A 21,281-nucleotide genomic window follows, 5' to 3' on the forward strand; every position below is an offset into this window, starting at 1 on the left:
ACTGCCACATCTACTGCAACGTCTACTAGAACTGTCACATCTACTGCAACGTCTAGTCACATCTACTGCAACGTCTACTAGAACTGTCACATCTACTGCAACGTCTAGTCACATCTACTGCAACGTCTACTAGAACTGTCACATCTACTGCAACGTCTAGTCACATCTACTGCAACGTCTACTAGAACTGTCACATCTACTGCAACGTCTAGTCACATCTACTGCAACGTCTACTAGAACTGTCACATCTACTGCAACGTCTACTAGAACTGTCACATCTACTGCAACGTCTAACAGAACTGTCACATCTACTGCAACGTCTACCAGAACTGTCACATCTACTGCAACGTCTACTAGAACTGTCACATCTACTGCAACGTCTACTAGAACTGTCACATCTACTGCAACGTCTAGTCACATCTACTGCAACGTCTACTATAACTGTCACATCTACTGCAACGTCTAGTCACATCTACTGCAACGTCTACTAAAACTGTCACATCTACTGCAACGTCTAGTCACATCTACTGCAACGTCTACTAGAACTGTCACATCTACTGCAACGTCTATTAGAACTGTCACATCTACTGCAACGTCTAGTCACATCTACTGCAACGTCTACTAGAACTGTCACATCTACTGCAACGTCTAGTCACATCTACTGCAACGTCCACTAGAACTGTCACATCTACTGCAACGTCTAGTCACATCTACTGCAACGTCTACTAGAACTGTCACATCTACTGCAACGTCTAGTCACATCTACTGCAACGTCTAATCACATCTACTGCAACGTCTAGTCACATTTACTGCAACGTCTAGTCACATCTACTGCAACGTCTACTAGAACTATCACATCTACTGCAACGTCTAATAGAACTGTCACATCTACTGCAACGTCTAGTCACCTCTACTGCAACGTCTAGTCACATCTACTGCAAGGTCTAGTCACATCTACTGCAACGTCTACTAGAACTGTCACATCTACTGCAACGTCTACTAGAACTGTCACATCTACTGCAACGTCTAGTCACCTCTACTGCAACGTCTAGTCACATCTACTGCAAGGTCTAGTCACATCTACTGCAACGTCTAATCACATCTACTGCAACGTCTAGTCACATCTACTGCAACGTCTACTAGAACTGTCACATCTACTGCAACGTCTAGTCACATCTACTGCAACGTCTACTAGAACTGTCACATCTACTGCAACGTCTAGTCACATCTACTGCAACGTCTACTATAACTGTCACATCTACTGCAACGTCTAGTCACCTCTACTGCAACGTCTAGTCACATCTACTGCAACGTCTACTATAACTGTCACATCTACTGCAACGTCTAGTCACATCTACTGCAACGTCTAATCACATCTACTGCAACGTCTACTAGAACTGTCACATCTACTGCAACGTCTACTAGAACTGTCACATCTACTGCAACGTCTAGTCACCTCTACTGCAACGTCTAGTCACATCTACTGCAACGTCTAGTCACATCTACTGCAACGTCTAGTCACATCTACTGCAACGTCTAATCACATCTACTGCAACGTCTACTAGAACTGTCACATCTACTGCAACGTCTACTAGAACTGTCACATCTACTGCAACGTCTAGTCACCTCTACTGCAACGTCTAGTCACATCTACTGCAACGTCTAGTCACATCTACTGCAACGTCTAGTCACATCTACTGCAACGTCTAATCACATCTACTGCAACGTCTAGTCACATTTACTGCAACGTCTAGTCACATCTACTGCAACGTCTACTAGAACTGTCACATCTACTGCAACGTCTACTAGAACTGTCACATCTACTGCAACGTCTAGTCACATCTACTGCAACGTCTAGTCACATCTACTGCAACGTCTAATCACATCTACTGCAACGTCTAGTCACATCTACTGCAACATCTACTAGAACTGTCACATCTACTGCAACGTCTAGCCACATCTACTACAACGTCTAGTCACATCTACTGCAACGTCTAATCACATCTACTGCAACGTCTAGTCACATTTACTGCAACGTCTAGTCACATCTACTGCAACGTCTACTAGAACTGTCACATCTACTGCAACGTCTACCAGAACTGTCACATCTACTGCAACGTCTACTAGAACTGCCACATCTACTGCAACGTCTACTAGAACTGTCACATCTACTGCAACGTCTAGTCACATCTACTGCAACGTCTACTAGAACTGTCACATCTACTGCAACGTCTAGTCACATCTACTGCAACGTCTACTAGAACTGTCACATCTACTGCAACGTCTAGTCACATCTACTGCAACGTCTACTAGAACTGTCACATCTACTGCAACGTCTAGTCACATCTACTGCAACGTCTACTAGAACTGTCACATCTACTGCAACGTCTACTAGAACTGTCACATCTACTGCAACGTCTAACAGAACTGTCACATCTACTGCAACGTCTACCAGAACTGTCACATCTACTGCAACGTCTACTAGAACTGTCACATCTACTACAACGTCTACTAGAACTGTCACATCTACTGCAACGTCTAGTCACATCTACTGCAACGTCTACTAGAAATGTCACATCTACTGCAACGTCTAGTCACATCTACTGCAACGTCTACTAAAACTGTCACATCTACTGCAACGTCTAGTCACATCTACTGCAACGTCTACTAGAACTGTCACATCTACTGCAACGTCTATTAGAACTGTCACATCTACTGCAACGTCTAGTCACATCTACTGCAACGTCTACTAGAACTGTCACATCTACTGCAACGTCTAGTCACATCTACTGCAACGTCCACTAGAACTGTCACATCTACTGCAACGTCTAGTCACATCTACTGCAACGTCTACTAGAACTGTCACATCTACTGCAACGTCTAGTCACATCTACTGCAACGTCTAGTCACATCTACTGCAACGTCTAATCACATCTACTGCAACGTCTAGTCACATTTACTGCAACGTCTAGTCACATCTACTGCAACGTCTACTAGAACTATCACATCTACTGCAACGTCTAATAGAACTGTCACATCTACTGCAACGTCTAGTCACCTCTACTGCAACGTCTAGTCACATCTACTGCAAGGTCTAGTCACATCTACTGCAACGTCTACTAGAACTGTCACATCTACTGCAACGTCTACTAGAACTGTCACATCTACTGCAACGTCTAGTCACCTCTACTGCAACGTCTAGTCACATCTACTGCAAGGTCTAGTCACATCTACTGCAACGTCTAATCACATCTACTGCAACGTCTAGTCACATCTACTGCAACGTCTACTAGAACTGTCACATCTACTGCAACGTCTAGTCACATCTACTGCAACGTCTACTAGAACTGTCACATCTACTGCAACGTCTAGTCACATCTACTGCAACGTCTACTAGAACTGTCACATCTACTGCAACGTCTAGTCACATCTACTGCAACGTCTACTAGAACTGTCACATCTACTGCAACGTCTAGTCACATCTACTGCAACGTCTACTAGAACTGTCACATCTACTGCAACGTCTACTAGAACTGTCACATCTACTGCAACGTCTAACAGAACTGTCACATCTACTGCAACGTCTACCAGAACTGTCACATCTACTGCAACGTCTACTAGAACTGTCACATCTACTACAACGTCTACTAGAACTGTCACATCTACTGCAACGTCTAGTCACATCTACTGCAACGTCTACTAGAAATGTCACATCTACTGCAACGTCTAGTCACATCTACTGCAACGTCTACTAAAACTGTCACATCTACTGCAACGTCTAGTCACATCTACTGCAACGTCTACTAGAACTGTCACATCTACTGCAACGTCTATTAGAACTGTCACATCTACTGCAACGTCTAGTCACATCTACTGCAACGTCTACTAGAACTGTCACATCTACTGCAACGTCTAGTCACATCTACTGCAACGTCCACTAGAACTGTCACATCTACTGCAACGTCTAGTCACATCTACTGCAACGTCTACTAGAACTGTCACATCTACTGCAACGTCTAGTCACATCTACTGCAACGTCTAGTCACATCTACTGCAACGTCTAATCACATCTACTGCAACGTCTAGTCACATTTACTGCAACGTCTAGTCACATCTACTGCAACGTCTACTAGAACTATCACATCTACTGCAACGTCTAATAGAACTGTCACATCTACTGCAACGTCTAGTCACCTCTACTGCAACGTCTAGTCACATCTACTGCAAGGTCTAGTCACATCTACTGCAACGTCTACTAGAACTGTCACATCTACTGCAACGTCTACTAGAACTGTCACATCTACTGCAACGTCTAGTCACCTCTACTGCAACGTCTAGTCACATCTACTGCAAGGTCTAGTCACATCTACTGCAACGTCTAATCACATCTACTGCAACGTCTAGTCACATCTACTGCAACGTCTACTAGAACTGTCACATCTACTGCAACGTCTAGTCACATCTACTGCAACGTCTACTAGAACTGTCACATCTACTGCAACGTCTAGTCACATCTACTGCAACGTCTACTATAACTGTCACATCTACTGCAACGTCTAGTCACATCTACTGCAACGTCTAATCACATCTACTGCAACGTCTACTAGAACTGTCACATCTACTGCAACGTCTACTAGAACTGTCACATCTACTGCAACGTCTAGTCACCTCTACTGCAACGTCTAGTCACATCTACTGCAACGTCTAGTCACATCTACTGCAACGTCTAGTCACATCTACTGCAACGTCTAATCACATCTACTGCAACGTCTACTAGAACTGTCACATCTACTGCAACGTCTAGTCACATCTACTGCAACGTCTACTAGAACTGTCACATCTACTGCAACGTCTACTAGAACTGTCACATCTACTGCAACGTCTAATCACATCTACTGCAACGTCTACTAGAACTGTCACATCTACTGCAACGTCTACTAGAACTGTCACATCTACTGCAACGTCTACTAGAACTGTCACATCTACTGCAACGTCTAGTCACATCTACTGCAACGTCTACTAGAACTGTCACATCTACTGCAACGTCTACTAGAACTGTCACATCTACTGCAACGTCTAGTCACATCTACTGCAACGTCTATTAGAACTGTCACATCTACTGCAACGTCTAGTCACATCTACTGCAACGTCTACTAGAACTGTCACATCTACTGCAACGTCTAGTCACATCTACTGCAACGTCCACTAGAACTGTCACATCTACTGCAACGTCTAGTCACATCTACTGCAACGTCTACTAGAACTGTCACATCTACTGCAACGTCTAGTCACATCTACTGCAACGTCTAGTCACATCTACTGCAACGTCTAGTCACATTTACTGCAACGTCTAGTCACATCTACTGCAACGTCTACTAGAACTATCACATCTACTGCAACGTCTAATAGAACTGTCACATCTACTGCAACGTCTAGTCACCTCTACTGCAACGTCTAGTCACATCTACTGCAAGGTCTAGTCACATCTACTGCAACGTCTACTAGAACTGTCACATCTACTGCAACGTCTACTAGAACTGTCACATCTACTGCAACGTCTAGTCACCTCTACTGCAACGTCTAGTCACATCTACTGCAAGGTCTAGTCACATCTACTGCAACGTCTAATCACATCTACTGCAACGTCTAGTCACATCTACTGCAACGTCTACTAGAACTGTCACATCTACTGCAACGTCTAGTCACATCTACTGCAACGTCTACTAGAACTGTCACATCTACTGCAACGTCTAGTCACATCTACTGCAACGTCTACTATAACTGTCACATCTACTGCAACGTCTAGTCACATCTACTGCAACGTCTAATCACATCTACTGCAACGTCTACTAGAACTGTCACATCTACTGCAACGTCTAGTCACCTCTACTGCAACGTCTAGTCACATCTACTGCAACGTCTAGTCACATCTACTGCAACGTCTAGTCACATCTACTGCAACGTCTAATCACATCTACTGCAACGTCTAATCACATCTACTGCAACGTCTAGTCACATCTACTGCAACGTCTACTAGAACTGTCACATCTACTGCAACGTCTAGTCACATCTACTGCAACGTCTACTAGAACTGTCAGATCTACTGCAACGTCTAGTCACATCTACTGCAACGTCTAGTCACATCTACTGCAACGTCTAGTCACATCTACTGCAACGTCTAGTCACATCTACTGCAACGTCTACTAGAACTGTCACATCTACTGCAACGTCTAGTCACATCTACTGCAACGTCTACTAGAACTGTCACATCTACTGCAACGTCTACTAGAACTGTCACATCTACTGCAACGTCTACTAGAACTGTCACATCTACTGCAACGTCTAATCACATCTACTGCAACGTCTACTAGAACTGTCACATCTACTGCAACGTCTACTAGAACTGTCACATCTACTGCAACGTCTACTAGAACTGTCACATCTACTGCAACGTCTAGTCACATCTACTGCAACGTCTACTAGAACTGTCACATCTACTGCAACGTCTACTAGAACTGTCACATCTACTGCAACGTCTAGTCACATCTACTGCAACGTCTAACAGAACTGTCACATCTACTGCAACGTCTACTAGAACTGTCACATCTACTGCAACGTCTAATCACATCTACTGCAACGTCTACTAGAACTGTCACATCTACTGCAACGTCTAATCACATCTACTGCAACGTCTACTAGAACTGTCACATCTACTGCAACGTCTACTAGAACTGTCACATCTACTGCAACGTCTAGTCACATCTACTGCAACGTCTAGTCACATCTACTGCAACGTCTAATCACATCTACTGCAACGTCTACTAGAACTGTCACATCTACTGCAACGTCTAATCACATCTACTGCAACGTCTACTAGAACTGTCACATCTACTGCAACGTCTAATCACATCTACTGCAACGTCTACTAGAACTGTCACATCTACTGCAACGTCTACTAGAACTGTCACATCTACTGCAACGTCTAGTCACATCTACTGCAACGTCTAGTCACCTCTACTGCAACGTCTACTAGAACTGTCACATCTACTGCAACGTCTAATCACATCTACTGCAACGTCTAGTCACATCTACTGCAACGTCTACTAGAACTGTCACATCTACTGCAACGTCTAATCACATCTACTGCAACGTCTAGTCACATCTACTGCAACGTCTACTAGAACTGTCACATCTACTGCAACGTCTAGTCACATCTACTACAACGTCTACTAGAACTGTCACATCTACTGCAACGTCTACTAGAACTGTCACATCTACTGCAACGTCTACTAGAACTGTCGCATCTACTGCAACGTCTAGTCACCTCTACTGCAACGTCTAGTCACATCTACTGCAAGGTCTAGTCACATCTACTGCAACGTCTAATCACATCTACTGCAACGTCTAGTCACATCTACTGCAACGTCTACTAGAACTGTCACATCTACTGCAACGTCTAGTCACATCTACTGCAACGTCTACTAGAACTGTCAGATCTACTGCAACGTCTAGTCACATCTACTGCAACGTCTAGTCACATCTACTGCAACGTCTAATCACATCTACTGCAACGTCTACTAGAACTGTCACATCTACTGCAACGTCTAGTCACATCTACTGCAACGTCTAATCACATCTACTGCAACGTCTACTAGAACTGTCACATCTACTGCAACGTCTACTAGAACTGTCACATCTACTGCAACGTCTAGTCACATCTACTGCAACGTCTAGTCACATCTACTGCAACGTCTACTAGAACTGTCACATCTACTGCAACGTCTAGTCACATCTACTGCAACGTCTACTAGAACTGTCACATCTACTGCAACGTCTAGTCACATCTACTGCAACGTCTAGTCACATCTACTGCAACGTCTAGTCACATCTACTGCAACGTCTAATCACATCTACTGCAACGTCTAGTCACATTTACTGCAACGTCTAGTCACATCTACTGCAACGTCTACTAGAACTATCACATCTACTGCAACGTCTAATCACATCTACTGCAACGTCTAGTCACATTTACTGCAACGTCTAGTCACATCTACTGCAACGTCTACTAGAACTATCACATCTACTGCAACGTCTAGTCACATCTACTGCAACGTCTAATCACATCTACTGCAACGTCTAGTCACATCTACTGCAACGTCTAGTCACATCTACTGCAACGTCTACTAGAACTGTCACATCTACTGCAACGTCTAGTCACATCTACTACAACGTCTACTAGAACTGTCACATCTACTGCAACGTCTACTAGAACTGTCACATCTACTGCAACGTCTACTAGAACTGTCGCATCTACTGCAACGTCTAGTCACCTCTACTGCAACGTCTAGTCACATCTACTGCAAGGTCTAGTCACATCTACTGCAACGTCTGATCACATCTACTGCAACGTCTAGTCACATCTACTGCAACGTCTACTAGAACTGTCACATCTACTGCAACGTCTACTATAACTGTCACATCTACTGCAACGTCTAATCACATCTACTGCAACATCTACTAGAACTGTCAGATCTACTGCAACGTCTAGTCACATCTACTGCAACGTCTAGTCACATCTACTGCAACGTCTAATCACATCTACTTCAACGTCTACTAGAACTGTCACATCTACTGCAACGTCTAGTCACATCTACTGCAACGTCTAATCACATCTACTGCAACGTCTACTAGAACTGTCACATCTACTGCAACGTCTAGTCACATCTACTGCAACGTCTAATCACATCTACTGCAACGTCTACTAGAACTGTCACATCTACTGCAACGTCTACTAGAACTGTCACATCTACTGCAACGTCTACTAGAACTGTCACATCTACTGCAACGTCTAGTCACCTCTACTGCAACGTCTAGTCACATCTACTGCAACGTCTAGTCACATCTACTGCAACGTCTAGTCACATCTACTGCAACGTCTAGTCACATCTACTGCAACGTCTAATCACATCTACTGCAACGTCTAATCACATCTACTGCAACGTCTACTAGAACTGTCACCTCTACTGCAACGTCTAATCACATCTACTGCAACGTCTAATCACATCTACTGCAACGTCTAGTCACATCTACTGCAACGTCTAATCACATCTACTGCAACGTCTAGTCACATCTACTGCAACGTCTACTAGAACTGTCACATCTACTGCAACGTCTAGTCACATCTACTGCAACGTCTACTAGAACTGTCACATCTACTGCAACGTCTACTAGAACTGTCACATCTACTGCAACGTCTAGTCACCTCTACTGCAACGTCTAGTCACATCTACTGCAACGTCTAGTCACATCTACTGCAACGTCTAATCACATCTACTGCAACGTCTACTAGAACTGTCACATCTACTGCAACGTCTAGTCACATCTACTGCAACGTCTACTAGAACTGTCACATCTACTGCAACGTCTACTAGAACTGTCACATCTACTGCAACGTCTAGTCACATCTACTGCAACGTCTACTAGAACTGTCACATCTACTGCAATGTCTAGTCACATCTACTGCAACGTCTACTAGAACTGTGACAAGTACTGCAACGTCTACTAGAACTGTCACATCTACTGCAACGTCTAGTCACCTCTACTGCAACGTCTAGTCACATCTACTGCAACGTCTAGTCACATCTACTGCAACGTCTACTAGAACTGTCACATCTACTGCAATGTCTAGTCACATCTACTGCAACGTCTACTAGAACTGTCACATGTACTGCAACGTCTAATCACATCTACTGCAACGTCTACTAGAACTGTCACATCTACTGCAACGTCTAGTCACATCTACTGCAACGTCTACTAGAACTGTCACATCTACTGCAACGTCTACTAGAACTGTCACATCTACTGCAACGTCTAATCACCTCTACTGCAACGTCTAGTCACCTCTACTGCAACGTCTAGTCACATCTACTGCAACGTCTAATCACATCTACTGCAACGTCTACTAGAACTGTCACATCTACTGCAACGTCTAGTCACATCTACTGCAACGTCTACTAGAACTGTCACCTCTACTGCAACGTCTAATCACATCTACTGCAACGTCTAATCACATCTACTGCAACGTCTAGTCACATCTACTGCAACGTCTACTAGAACTGTCACATCTACTGCAACGTCTAATCACATCTACTGCAACGTCTAATCACATCTACTGCAACGTCTAATCACATCTACTGCAACGTCTACTAGAACTGTCACATCTACTGCAACGTCTAGTCACATTTACTGCAACGTCTAGTCACATCTACTGCAACGTCTAGTCACATCTACTGCAACGTCTAATCACATCTACTGCAACGTCTACTAGAACTGTCACATCTACTGCAACGTCTAGTCACATCTACTGCAACGTCTAATCACATCTACTGCAACGTCTACTAGAACTGTCACATCTACTGCAACGTCTAATCACATCTACTGCAACGTCTAGTCACATCTATTGCAACGTCTAATCACATCTACTGCAACGTCTACTAGAACTGTCACATCTACTGCAACGTCTAATCACATCTACTGCAACGTCTAGTCACTTCTACTGCAACGTCTACTAGAACTGTCACATCTACTACATCTACTGCAACATCTACCACAAAATCTGCAACATCTACTGCAACATCAACAAAAACATCATCTGCAACATCTACTGCAACATCATCAGCAACATTATCTGCAACATCTACTGCAACATCATCAGCAACATTATCTGCAACATCTACTAGAATATCTACTGCAACATCTACAACAACATTATCTGCAACATCTACTGCAACATCTACTAGAACATCTACTGCAACATGTACATCATCTGCAACATCTACAACATCATCTGCAACATCTACTAGAATATCTACTAGAACATCTACTGCAACATCCATCAAACAATCTGCAACATCATCTGCACCATCTACTACAACATCATCTGCAACATCTACTAGAACATCATCTGCAACATCTACAACAACATCTGCAAAATCTACAACAACATCATCTGCAACATCTCCTGGAACATCATCCGCAACATCTACTACAACATCATCTGCAGCATCTACAACATCATCCACAACATCTACAACAACATCATCTGCAACATCTACTACAACATCATCTGCAACATCTACAATAACATCATCCGCAACATCTACAACATCATCTGCAATATCTACTAGAACATCTACTGCAACATCTACAACATCATCTGCAAAATTTACTACATCATGTGCAACATCTACTAGGATATCTACTGCAACATCCATCAAACAATCTGCAACATCTACTGCAACATCTACCACATCATCTGCAACATCTACCACATCATCTGCAACATCTACAACAACATCATCTGCAACATCTACTAGAATATCTACTGCAACATCCATCAAACAATCTGCAACATCTACCACAACATCACCTGCAACATCTACAACAACATCATCTGCAACATCTAGATCACCATCTGCAACATCTGCTAGAACATTTACTGCAACATCTACAACAACATCATCTGCAACATCTACTACAACATAATCCGCAACATCTACAACATCATCCGCAAAATCTACAACATCATCTGCAACATCTACTACAACATAATCCGCAACATCTACAACATCATCCGCAAAATCTACAACATCATCTGCAACATCTACTAGAACGTCATCTGCAACATCTACAACAACATCATCTGCAATTCTACAACAACATCATCTGCAACATCATCTGCAACATCTCCAACAACATCATCCACAACATCTACTACAACATCATCCGCAACATCATCTGCAACATCATCTGCAACATCTACAACAACATCATCTGCAACATCTACTACAACATCATCCGCAACATCTACTACAACATCATCTGCAACATCTACAACATCATCTGCAACATCTACAACAACATCTACTGCAACATCATCCGCAACATCTACTACAACATCATTCGCAACATCTACAACATCATCATCTGCAACATCTACAACATCATCTGCAACATCTACAACAACATCTACTGCAACATCATCCGCAACATCTACTACAACATCATTCGCAACATCTACTACATCATCATCTGCAACATCTACAACATCATCTGCAACATCTACAACAACATCTACTGCAACATCATCCGCAACATCTACTACATCATCTGCAACATCTACAACATCATCTGCAACATCTACAACAACATCTACTACAACATCATCCGCAACATCTACTACAACATCATTCGCAACATCTACTACATCATCTGCAACATCTACAACAACATCATTTGCAACATCTCCTAGAACATCATCTGCAACATCTACTACAACATCATCTGCAACATCTCCTAGAACATCATCTGCAACATCTACTAGAACATCATCTGCAACATCTCCTAGAACATCATCTGCAACATCTACAACAACATCATCTGCAACATCTACAACAACATCATCTGCAACATCTACTACAACTCATTTGCAACATCTACAACATCATCTGCAACATCTACAACATCATTTGCAACATCTACAACAACATCATCTGCAACATCTACTACAACATCATCTGCAACATCTACAACATCATCCGCAACATCTACAACATCATCTGCAACATCTACTACAACATCATCCGCAACATCTACAACAACATCATCTGCAACATCTACTAGAACATCATCCGCAACATCTACTACAACATCATCTGCAACATCTACAACAACATCTGCAACATCTACAACATCATCTGCAACATCTACTACAACATCATCCGCAACATCTACAACAACATCATCTGCAACATCTACAACAACATCATCTGCAACATCTACTAGAACATCATCCGCAACATCTACTACAACATCATCTGCAACATCTACAACAACATCTGCAACATCTACAACATCATCTGCAACATCTACTACAACATCATCCGCAACATCTACAACAACATCATCTGCAACATCTACAACAACATCTGCAACATCTACAACATCATCTGCAACATCTACTAGAACATCATCTGCAACATCTACAACAACATCTGCAACATCTACAACATCATCTGCAACATCTACAACATCATCTGCAACATCTACTACAACATCATCTGCAACATCTACAACAACATCTGCAACATCTACAACATCATCTGCAACATCTACAACATCATCTGCAACATCTACTACAACATCATCCGCAACATCTACAACAACATCATCTGCAACATCTACAACAACATCATCTGCAACATCTACTAGAACATCATCCGCAACATCTACTACAACATCATCTGCAACATCTACAACATCTGCAACATCTACAACATCATCTGCAACATCTACTACAACATCATCCGCAACATCTACAACAACATCATCTGCAACATCTACAACAACATCATCTGCAACATCTACTAGAACATCATCCGCAACATCTACAACAACATCATCTGCAACATCTACAACATGATCTGCAACATCTACTAGAACATCTACTGCAACATCTACTGCAACATCATCCGCAACATCTACAACAACATCATCCGCAACATCTACAACATCATCTGCAACATCTACTACAACATCATCCGCAACATCTACTAGAACATCATCTACAACATCTACAACATCATCTGCAACATCTACAACATCATCTGCAACATCTACAACATCATCTGCAACATCTACTAGAACATCATCTACAACATCTACAACATCATCTGCAACATCTACAACAACATCATCTGCAACATCTACTAGAACATCTACTGCAACATCTACTAGAACATCATCTGCAACATCTACAACATCATCTGCAACATCTCCTGGAACATCATCTGCAACATCTACTAGAACATCATCTACAACATCTACAACATCATCTGCAACATCTACAACATCATCTGCAACATCTACAACATCATCTGCAACATCTACAACAACATCATCTGCAACATCTACTAGAACATCATCCGCAACATCTACTACAACATCATCTGCAACATCTACAACATCATCTGCAACATCTACAACAACATCTACTACAACATCATCCGCAACATCTACTACAACATCATCTGCAACATCTACAACATCATCTGCAACATCTACAACAACATCTACTGCAACATCATCCGCAACATCTACTACAACATCATTCGCAACATCTACTACATCATCTGCAACATCTACAACAACATAATTTGCAACATCTCCTAGAACATCATCTGCAACATCTACTACAACATCATCTGCAACATCTCCTAGAACATCATCTGCAACATCTACAACAACATCATCTGCAACATCTACAACAACATCATCTGCAACATCTACTACAACTCATTTGCAACATCTACAACATCATCTGCAACATCTACAACATCATCTGCAACATCTACAACATCATCTGCACCATCTACTACAACATCATCTGCAACATCTACTAGAACATCATCTGCAACATCTACAACAACATCTGCAAAATCTACAACAACATCATCTGCAACATCTCCTGGAACATCATCCGCAACATCTACTACAACATCATCTGCAGCATCTACAACATCATCCACAACATCTACAACAACATCATCTGCAACATCTACTACAACATCATCTGCAACATCTACAATAACATCATCCGCAACATCTACAACATCATCTGCAATATCTACTAGAACATCTACTGCAACATCTACAACATCATCTGCAAAATTTACTACATCATGTGCAACATCTACTAGGATATCTACTGCAACATCCATCAAACAATCTGCAACATCTACTGCAACATCTACCACATCATCTGCAACATCTACCACATCATCTGCAACATCTACAACAACATCATCTGCAACATCTACTAGAATATCTACTGCAACATCCATCAAACAATCTGCAACATCTACCACAACATCACCTGCAACATCTACAACAACATCATCTGCAACATCTAGATCACCATCTGCAACATCTGCTAGAACATTTACTGCAACATCTACAACAACATCATCTGCAACATCTACTACAACATAATCCGCAACATCTACAACATCATCCGCAAAATCTACAACATCATCTGCAACATCTACTACAACATAATCCGCAACATCTACAACATCATCCGCAAAATCTACAACATCATCTGCAACATCTACTAGAACGTCATCTGCAACATCTACAACAACATCATCTGCAATTCTACAACAACATCATCTGCAACATCATCTGCAACATCTCCAACAACATCATCCACAACATCTACTACAACATCATCCGCAACATCATCTGCAACATCATCTGCAACATCTACAACAACATCATCTGCAACATCTACTACAACATCATCCGCAACATCTACTACAACATCATCTGCAACATCTACAACATCATCTGCAACATCTACAACAACATCTACTGCAACATCATCCGCAACATCTACTACAACATCATTCGCAACATCTACAACATCATCATCTGCAACATCTACAACATCATCTGCAACATCTACAACAACATCTACTGCAACATCATCCGCAACATCTACTACAACATCATTCGCAACATCTACTACATCATCATCTGCAACATCTACAACATCATCTGCAACATCTACAACAACATCTACTGCAACATCATCCGCAACATCTACTACATCATCTGCAACATCTACAACATCATCTGCAACATCTACAACAACATCTACTACAACATCATCCGCAACATCTACTACAACATCATTCGCAACATCTACTACATCATCTGCAACATCTACAACAACATCATTTGCAACATCTCCTAGAACATCATCTGCAACATCTACTACAACATCATCTGCAACATCTCCTAGAACATCATCTGCAACATCTACTAGAACATCATCTGCAACATCTCCTAGAACATCATCTGCAACATCTACTAGAACATCATCTGCAACATCTCCTAGAACATCATCTGCAACATCTCCTAGAACATCATCTGCAACATCTACTAGAACATCATCTGCAACATCTCCTAGAACATCATCTGCAACATCTACTAGAACATCATTCGCAACATCTACTACATCATCTGCAACATCTACAACAACATCATTTGCAACATCTCCTAGAACATCATCTGCAACATCTACTACAACATCATCTGCAACATCTACTAGAACATCATCTGCAACATCTACTAGAACATCATCTGCAACATCTCCTAGAACATCATCTGCAACATCTACTAGAACATCATCTGCAACATCTACTAGAACATCATCTGCAACATCTACTACAACATCATCTGCAACATCTCCTAGAACATCATCTGCAACATCTACTAGAACATCATCTGCAACATCTCCTAGAACATCATCTGCAACATCTACAACAACATCATCTGCAACATCTACAACAACATCATCTGCAACATCTACTACAACTCATTTGCAACATCTACAACATCATCTGCAACATCTACAACATCATTTGCAACATCTACAACAACATCATCTGCAACATCTACTACAACATCATCTGCAACATCTACAACATCATCCGCAACATCTACAACATCATCTGCAACATCTACTACAACATCATCCGCAACATCTACAACAACATCATCTGCAACATCTACTAGAACATCATCCGCAACATCTACTACAACATCATCTGCAACATCTACAACAACATCTGCAACATCTACAACATCATCTGCAACATCTACTACAACATCATCCGCAACATCTACAACAACATCATCTGCAACATCTACAACAACATCATCTGCAACATCTACTAGAACATCATCCGCAACATCTACTACAACATCATCTGCAACATCTACAACAACATCTGCAACATCTACAACATCATCTGCAACATCTACTACAACATCATCCGCAACATCTACAACAACATCATCTGCAACATCTACAACAACATCTGCAACATCTACAACATCATCTGCAACATCTACTAGAACATCATCTGCAACATCTACAACAACATCTGCAACATCTACAACATCATCTGCAACATCTACAACATCATCTGCAACATCTACTACAACATCATCTGCAACATCTACAACAACATCTGCAACATCTACAACATCATCTGCAACATCTACAACATCATCTGCAACATCTACTACAACATCATCCGCAACATCTACAACAACATCATCTGCAACATCTACAACAACATCATCTGCAACATCTACTAGAACATCATCCGCAACATCTACTACAACATCATCTGCAACATCTACAACATCTGCAACATCTACAACATCATCTGCAACATCTACTACAACATCATCCGCAACATCTACAACAACATCATCTGCAACATCTACAACAACATCATCTGCAACATCTACTAGAACATCATCCGCAACATCTACAACAACATCATCTGCAACATCTACAACATGATCTGCAACATCTACTAGAACATCTACTGCAACATCTACTGCAACATCATCCGCAACATCTACAACAACATCATCCGCAACATCTACAACATCATCTGCAACATCTACTACAACATCATCCGCAACATCTACTAGAACATCATCTACAACATCTACAACATCATCTGCAACATCTACAACATCATCTGCAACATCTACAACATCATCTGCAACATCTACTAGAACATCATCTACAACATCTACAACATCATCTGCAACATCTACAACAACATCATCTGCAACATCTACTAGAACATCTACTGCAACATCTACTAGAACATCATCTGCAACATCTACAACATCATCTGCAACATCTCCTGGAACATCATCTGCAACATCTACTAGAACATCATCTACAACATCTACAACATCATCTGCAACATCTACAACATCATCTGCAACATCTACAACATCATCTGCAACATCTACAACAACATCATCTGCAACATCTACTAGAACATCATCCGCAACATCTACTACAACATCATCTGCAACATCTACAACATCATCTGCAACATCTACAACAACATCTACTACAACATCATCCGCAACATCTACTACAACATCATCTGCAACATCTACAACATCATCTGCAACATCTACAACAACATCTACTGCAACATCATCCGCAACATCTACTACAACATCATTCGCAACATCTACTACATCATCTGCAACATCTACAACAACATAATTTGCAACATCTCCTAGAACATCATCTGCAACATCTACTACAACATCATCTGCAACATCTCCTAGAACATCATCTGCAACATCTACAACAACATCATCTGCAACATCTACAACAACATCATCTGCAACATCTACTACAACTCATTTGCAACATCTACAACATCATCTGCAACATCTACAACATCATCTGCAACATCTACAACATCATCTGCAACATCTACTACAACATCATCTGCAACATCTACAACATCATCTGCAACATCTACAACATCATCCGCAACATCTACAACAACATCATCTGCAACATCTACTAGAACATCATCCGCAACATCTACAACAACATCATCTGCAACATCTACAACATCATCTGCAACATCTACTACAACATCATCCGCAACATCTACAACATCATCTGCAACATCTACTAGAACATCATCCGCAACATCTACTACAACATCATCTGCAACATCTACAACAACATCTGCAACATCTACAACATCATCTGCAACATCTACTAGAACATCATCCGCAACATGTACTACAACATCATCTGCAACATCTACAACAACATCTGCAACATCTACTACAACATCATCCGCAACATCTACTACAACATCATCCGCAACATCTACAACAACATCATCTGCAACATCTACAACAACATCTGCAACATCTACTACAACATCATCCGCAACATCTACTACAACATCATCCGCAACATCTACAACAACAACATCTGCAACATCTACTACAACATCATCCGCAACATCTACTACAACATCATCCGCAACATCTACAACAACATCATCTGCAACATCTACTAGAACATCATCCGCAACATCTACAACAACATCATCTGCAACATCTACAACATGATCTGCAACATCTACTAGAACATCTACTGCAACATCTACTGCAACATCATCCGCAACATCTACAACAACATCATCCGCAACATCTACAACATCATCTGCAACATCTACTAGAACATCATCTACAACATCATCTGCAACATCTACAACATCATCTGCAACATCTACTAGAACATCATCTACAACATCTACAACATCATCTGCAACATCTACTACAACATCATCTGCAACATCTACTACAACATCATCTGCAACATCTACAACAACATCATCTGCAACATCTACTAGAACATCTACTGCAACATCTACAACAACATCATCTGCAACATCTCCTGGAACATCATCTGCAACATCTACTAGAACATCATCTACAACATCTACAACATCATCTGCAACATCTACTACAACATCATCTGCAACATCTACTAGAACATCATCTGCAACATCTACAACAACATCATCTGCAACATCTCCTGGAACATCATCTGCAACATCTACTAGAACATCATCTACAACATCTACAACATCATCTGCAACATCTACAACATCATCTGCAACATCTACAACATCATCTGCAACATCTACTAGAACATCATCTACAACATCTACAACATCATCTGCAACATCTACTACAACATCATCTGCAACATCTACAACAACATCATCCGCAACATCTACTAGAACATCATCTGCAACATCTACAACATCATCTGCAACATCTACTAGAACATCATCTACAACATCTACAACATCATCTGCAACATCTACTACAACATCATCTGCAACATCTACAACAACATCATCCGCAACATCTACTAGAACATCTACTGCAACATCTACTAGAACATCATCTGCAACATCTACAACAACATCATCTGCAACATCTCCTGGAACATCATCTGCAACATCATCTGCAACATCTACAACAACATCATCTGCAACATCTACTAGAACATCATCTGCAACATCTACTAGAACATCATCCGCAACATCTACAACAACATCTACAACAACATCATCCGCAACATCTACAACATCATCTACAACAACATCATCCGCAACATCTACAACATAATCTGCAACATCTACTACAACATCTGCAACATCTACTGCCACTGTCTCTTCTTCCACATCGATTGCAACTGTCACATTTATGCAACATTGGTGGTTTTGACCAGTTAATTTTTGGTAAAGATGGTACAAATCTAATTGGTTGTTGAGTTGAAAATGGGATAAGTGTTAAGTACTTATATTCATTTGTAGTCGTCGATTTGATTTGAAACTGTGCTTGAAGTTACAGTTTTGAATACAGAGATAAAAGTTTGAAAACTTGCCAAAATAATATTTTTCCTTTCAACTTTCTCTGATCTTTCCACCGTTTCTCTTGTCACCCTGCAGAAGAAGATCATGATCATTATCTGCTGCGTCATCCTCGGCGTGGTCCTGGCGTCAACCATCGGTGGGACGCTGGGCTTCTAAGACGCTCCACCGCTTGCTGCCATGACGACCGACGCCGACCGACTGACCGTATGATCAACCGACAGCCAGCAGAGAGAAAAAACACTGACGACGATGACAACACAAAAAAAACTTGAATCACAAATGCAAGACAGATAACCAATCAGCTAGAAAGAGATAATCCAGTCAGAGATAAGAGGAAACACCACAGGTTTGGGTGGGGTACAAAAAAACCAAGAAAAACACATAATAGCTGACTTCACCACACAGTGTAAACAGCAGAGGGTACAAAGCAACCTATTTATTACTGATGTACATGTAAATGTATTAAACATGTGAAGCAACACATGGGTTAGCTTCCTGTAAAAACTGATATCCTATATATGACATTTACTCGTTTGTTTGTTTGGCTTTTTTCTTCTTTCCTTTCTGTTTTCCGGGAGTCTCCGAGGACAGTGACGGCTGCTGGGTCGGAATTCTGTGGGACGAATTTGTCTCTCAGCCTCTTAAATTCATTTCTGGAAACGAGCACCGGCTGCTACCTAAAAGAGAGTCCACTTCTGACTCCAGAACCCTCCAGAAACCTCTGATCCGGAGCCATCTGCAGTGTTCTGGGCGAAGGCTTCACCGGCTTCGGTGAACTTGATCCCCTTGTTTCTGGGAGGGGGAGGGATTTAATTTCAAAGTTGGCCCTGGCCACCCTTTTAAACCCCCTTTCATTGGCTGCTCAGTCCTGTCAATCACCTGCAATAGTTTGACTCATGTCCGTGAAAATGTTCAGCA

The 21,281-nt window shown here is 41.4% G+C and overlaps 1 protein-coding gene across 1 annotated transcript in view; it reads left to right on the top strand.

Annotated features, from left to right (window-relative positions):
* Positions 1-20,519, top strand: part of LOC306765710 (syntaxin-1B-like) — a gene marked incomplete at both ends in the record, with an annotated part of 139,875 nt that extends 119,356 nt beyond the window's left edge. The window contains one exon of the mRNA XM_079253195.1: positions 20,439-20,519. Coding sequence (XP_079109321.1) covers positions 20,439-20,519 — 81 coding nt within the window. The remainder of the gene's footprint in view (positions 1-20,438) is intronic.
* Between the last annotated feature and the right edge of the window lie 762 nt (positions 20,520-21,281).

Source organism: Telmatherina bonti (genome assembly GCF_933228915.1).
Source record: "Telmatherina bonti genome assembly, chromosome: 14".
Taxonomy (NCBI): domain Eukaryota; kingdom Metazoa; phylum Chordata; class Actinopteri; order Atheriniformes; family Telmatherinidae; genus Telmatherina; species Telmatherina bonti.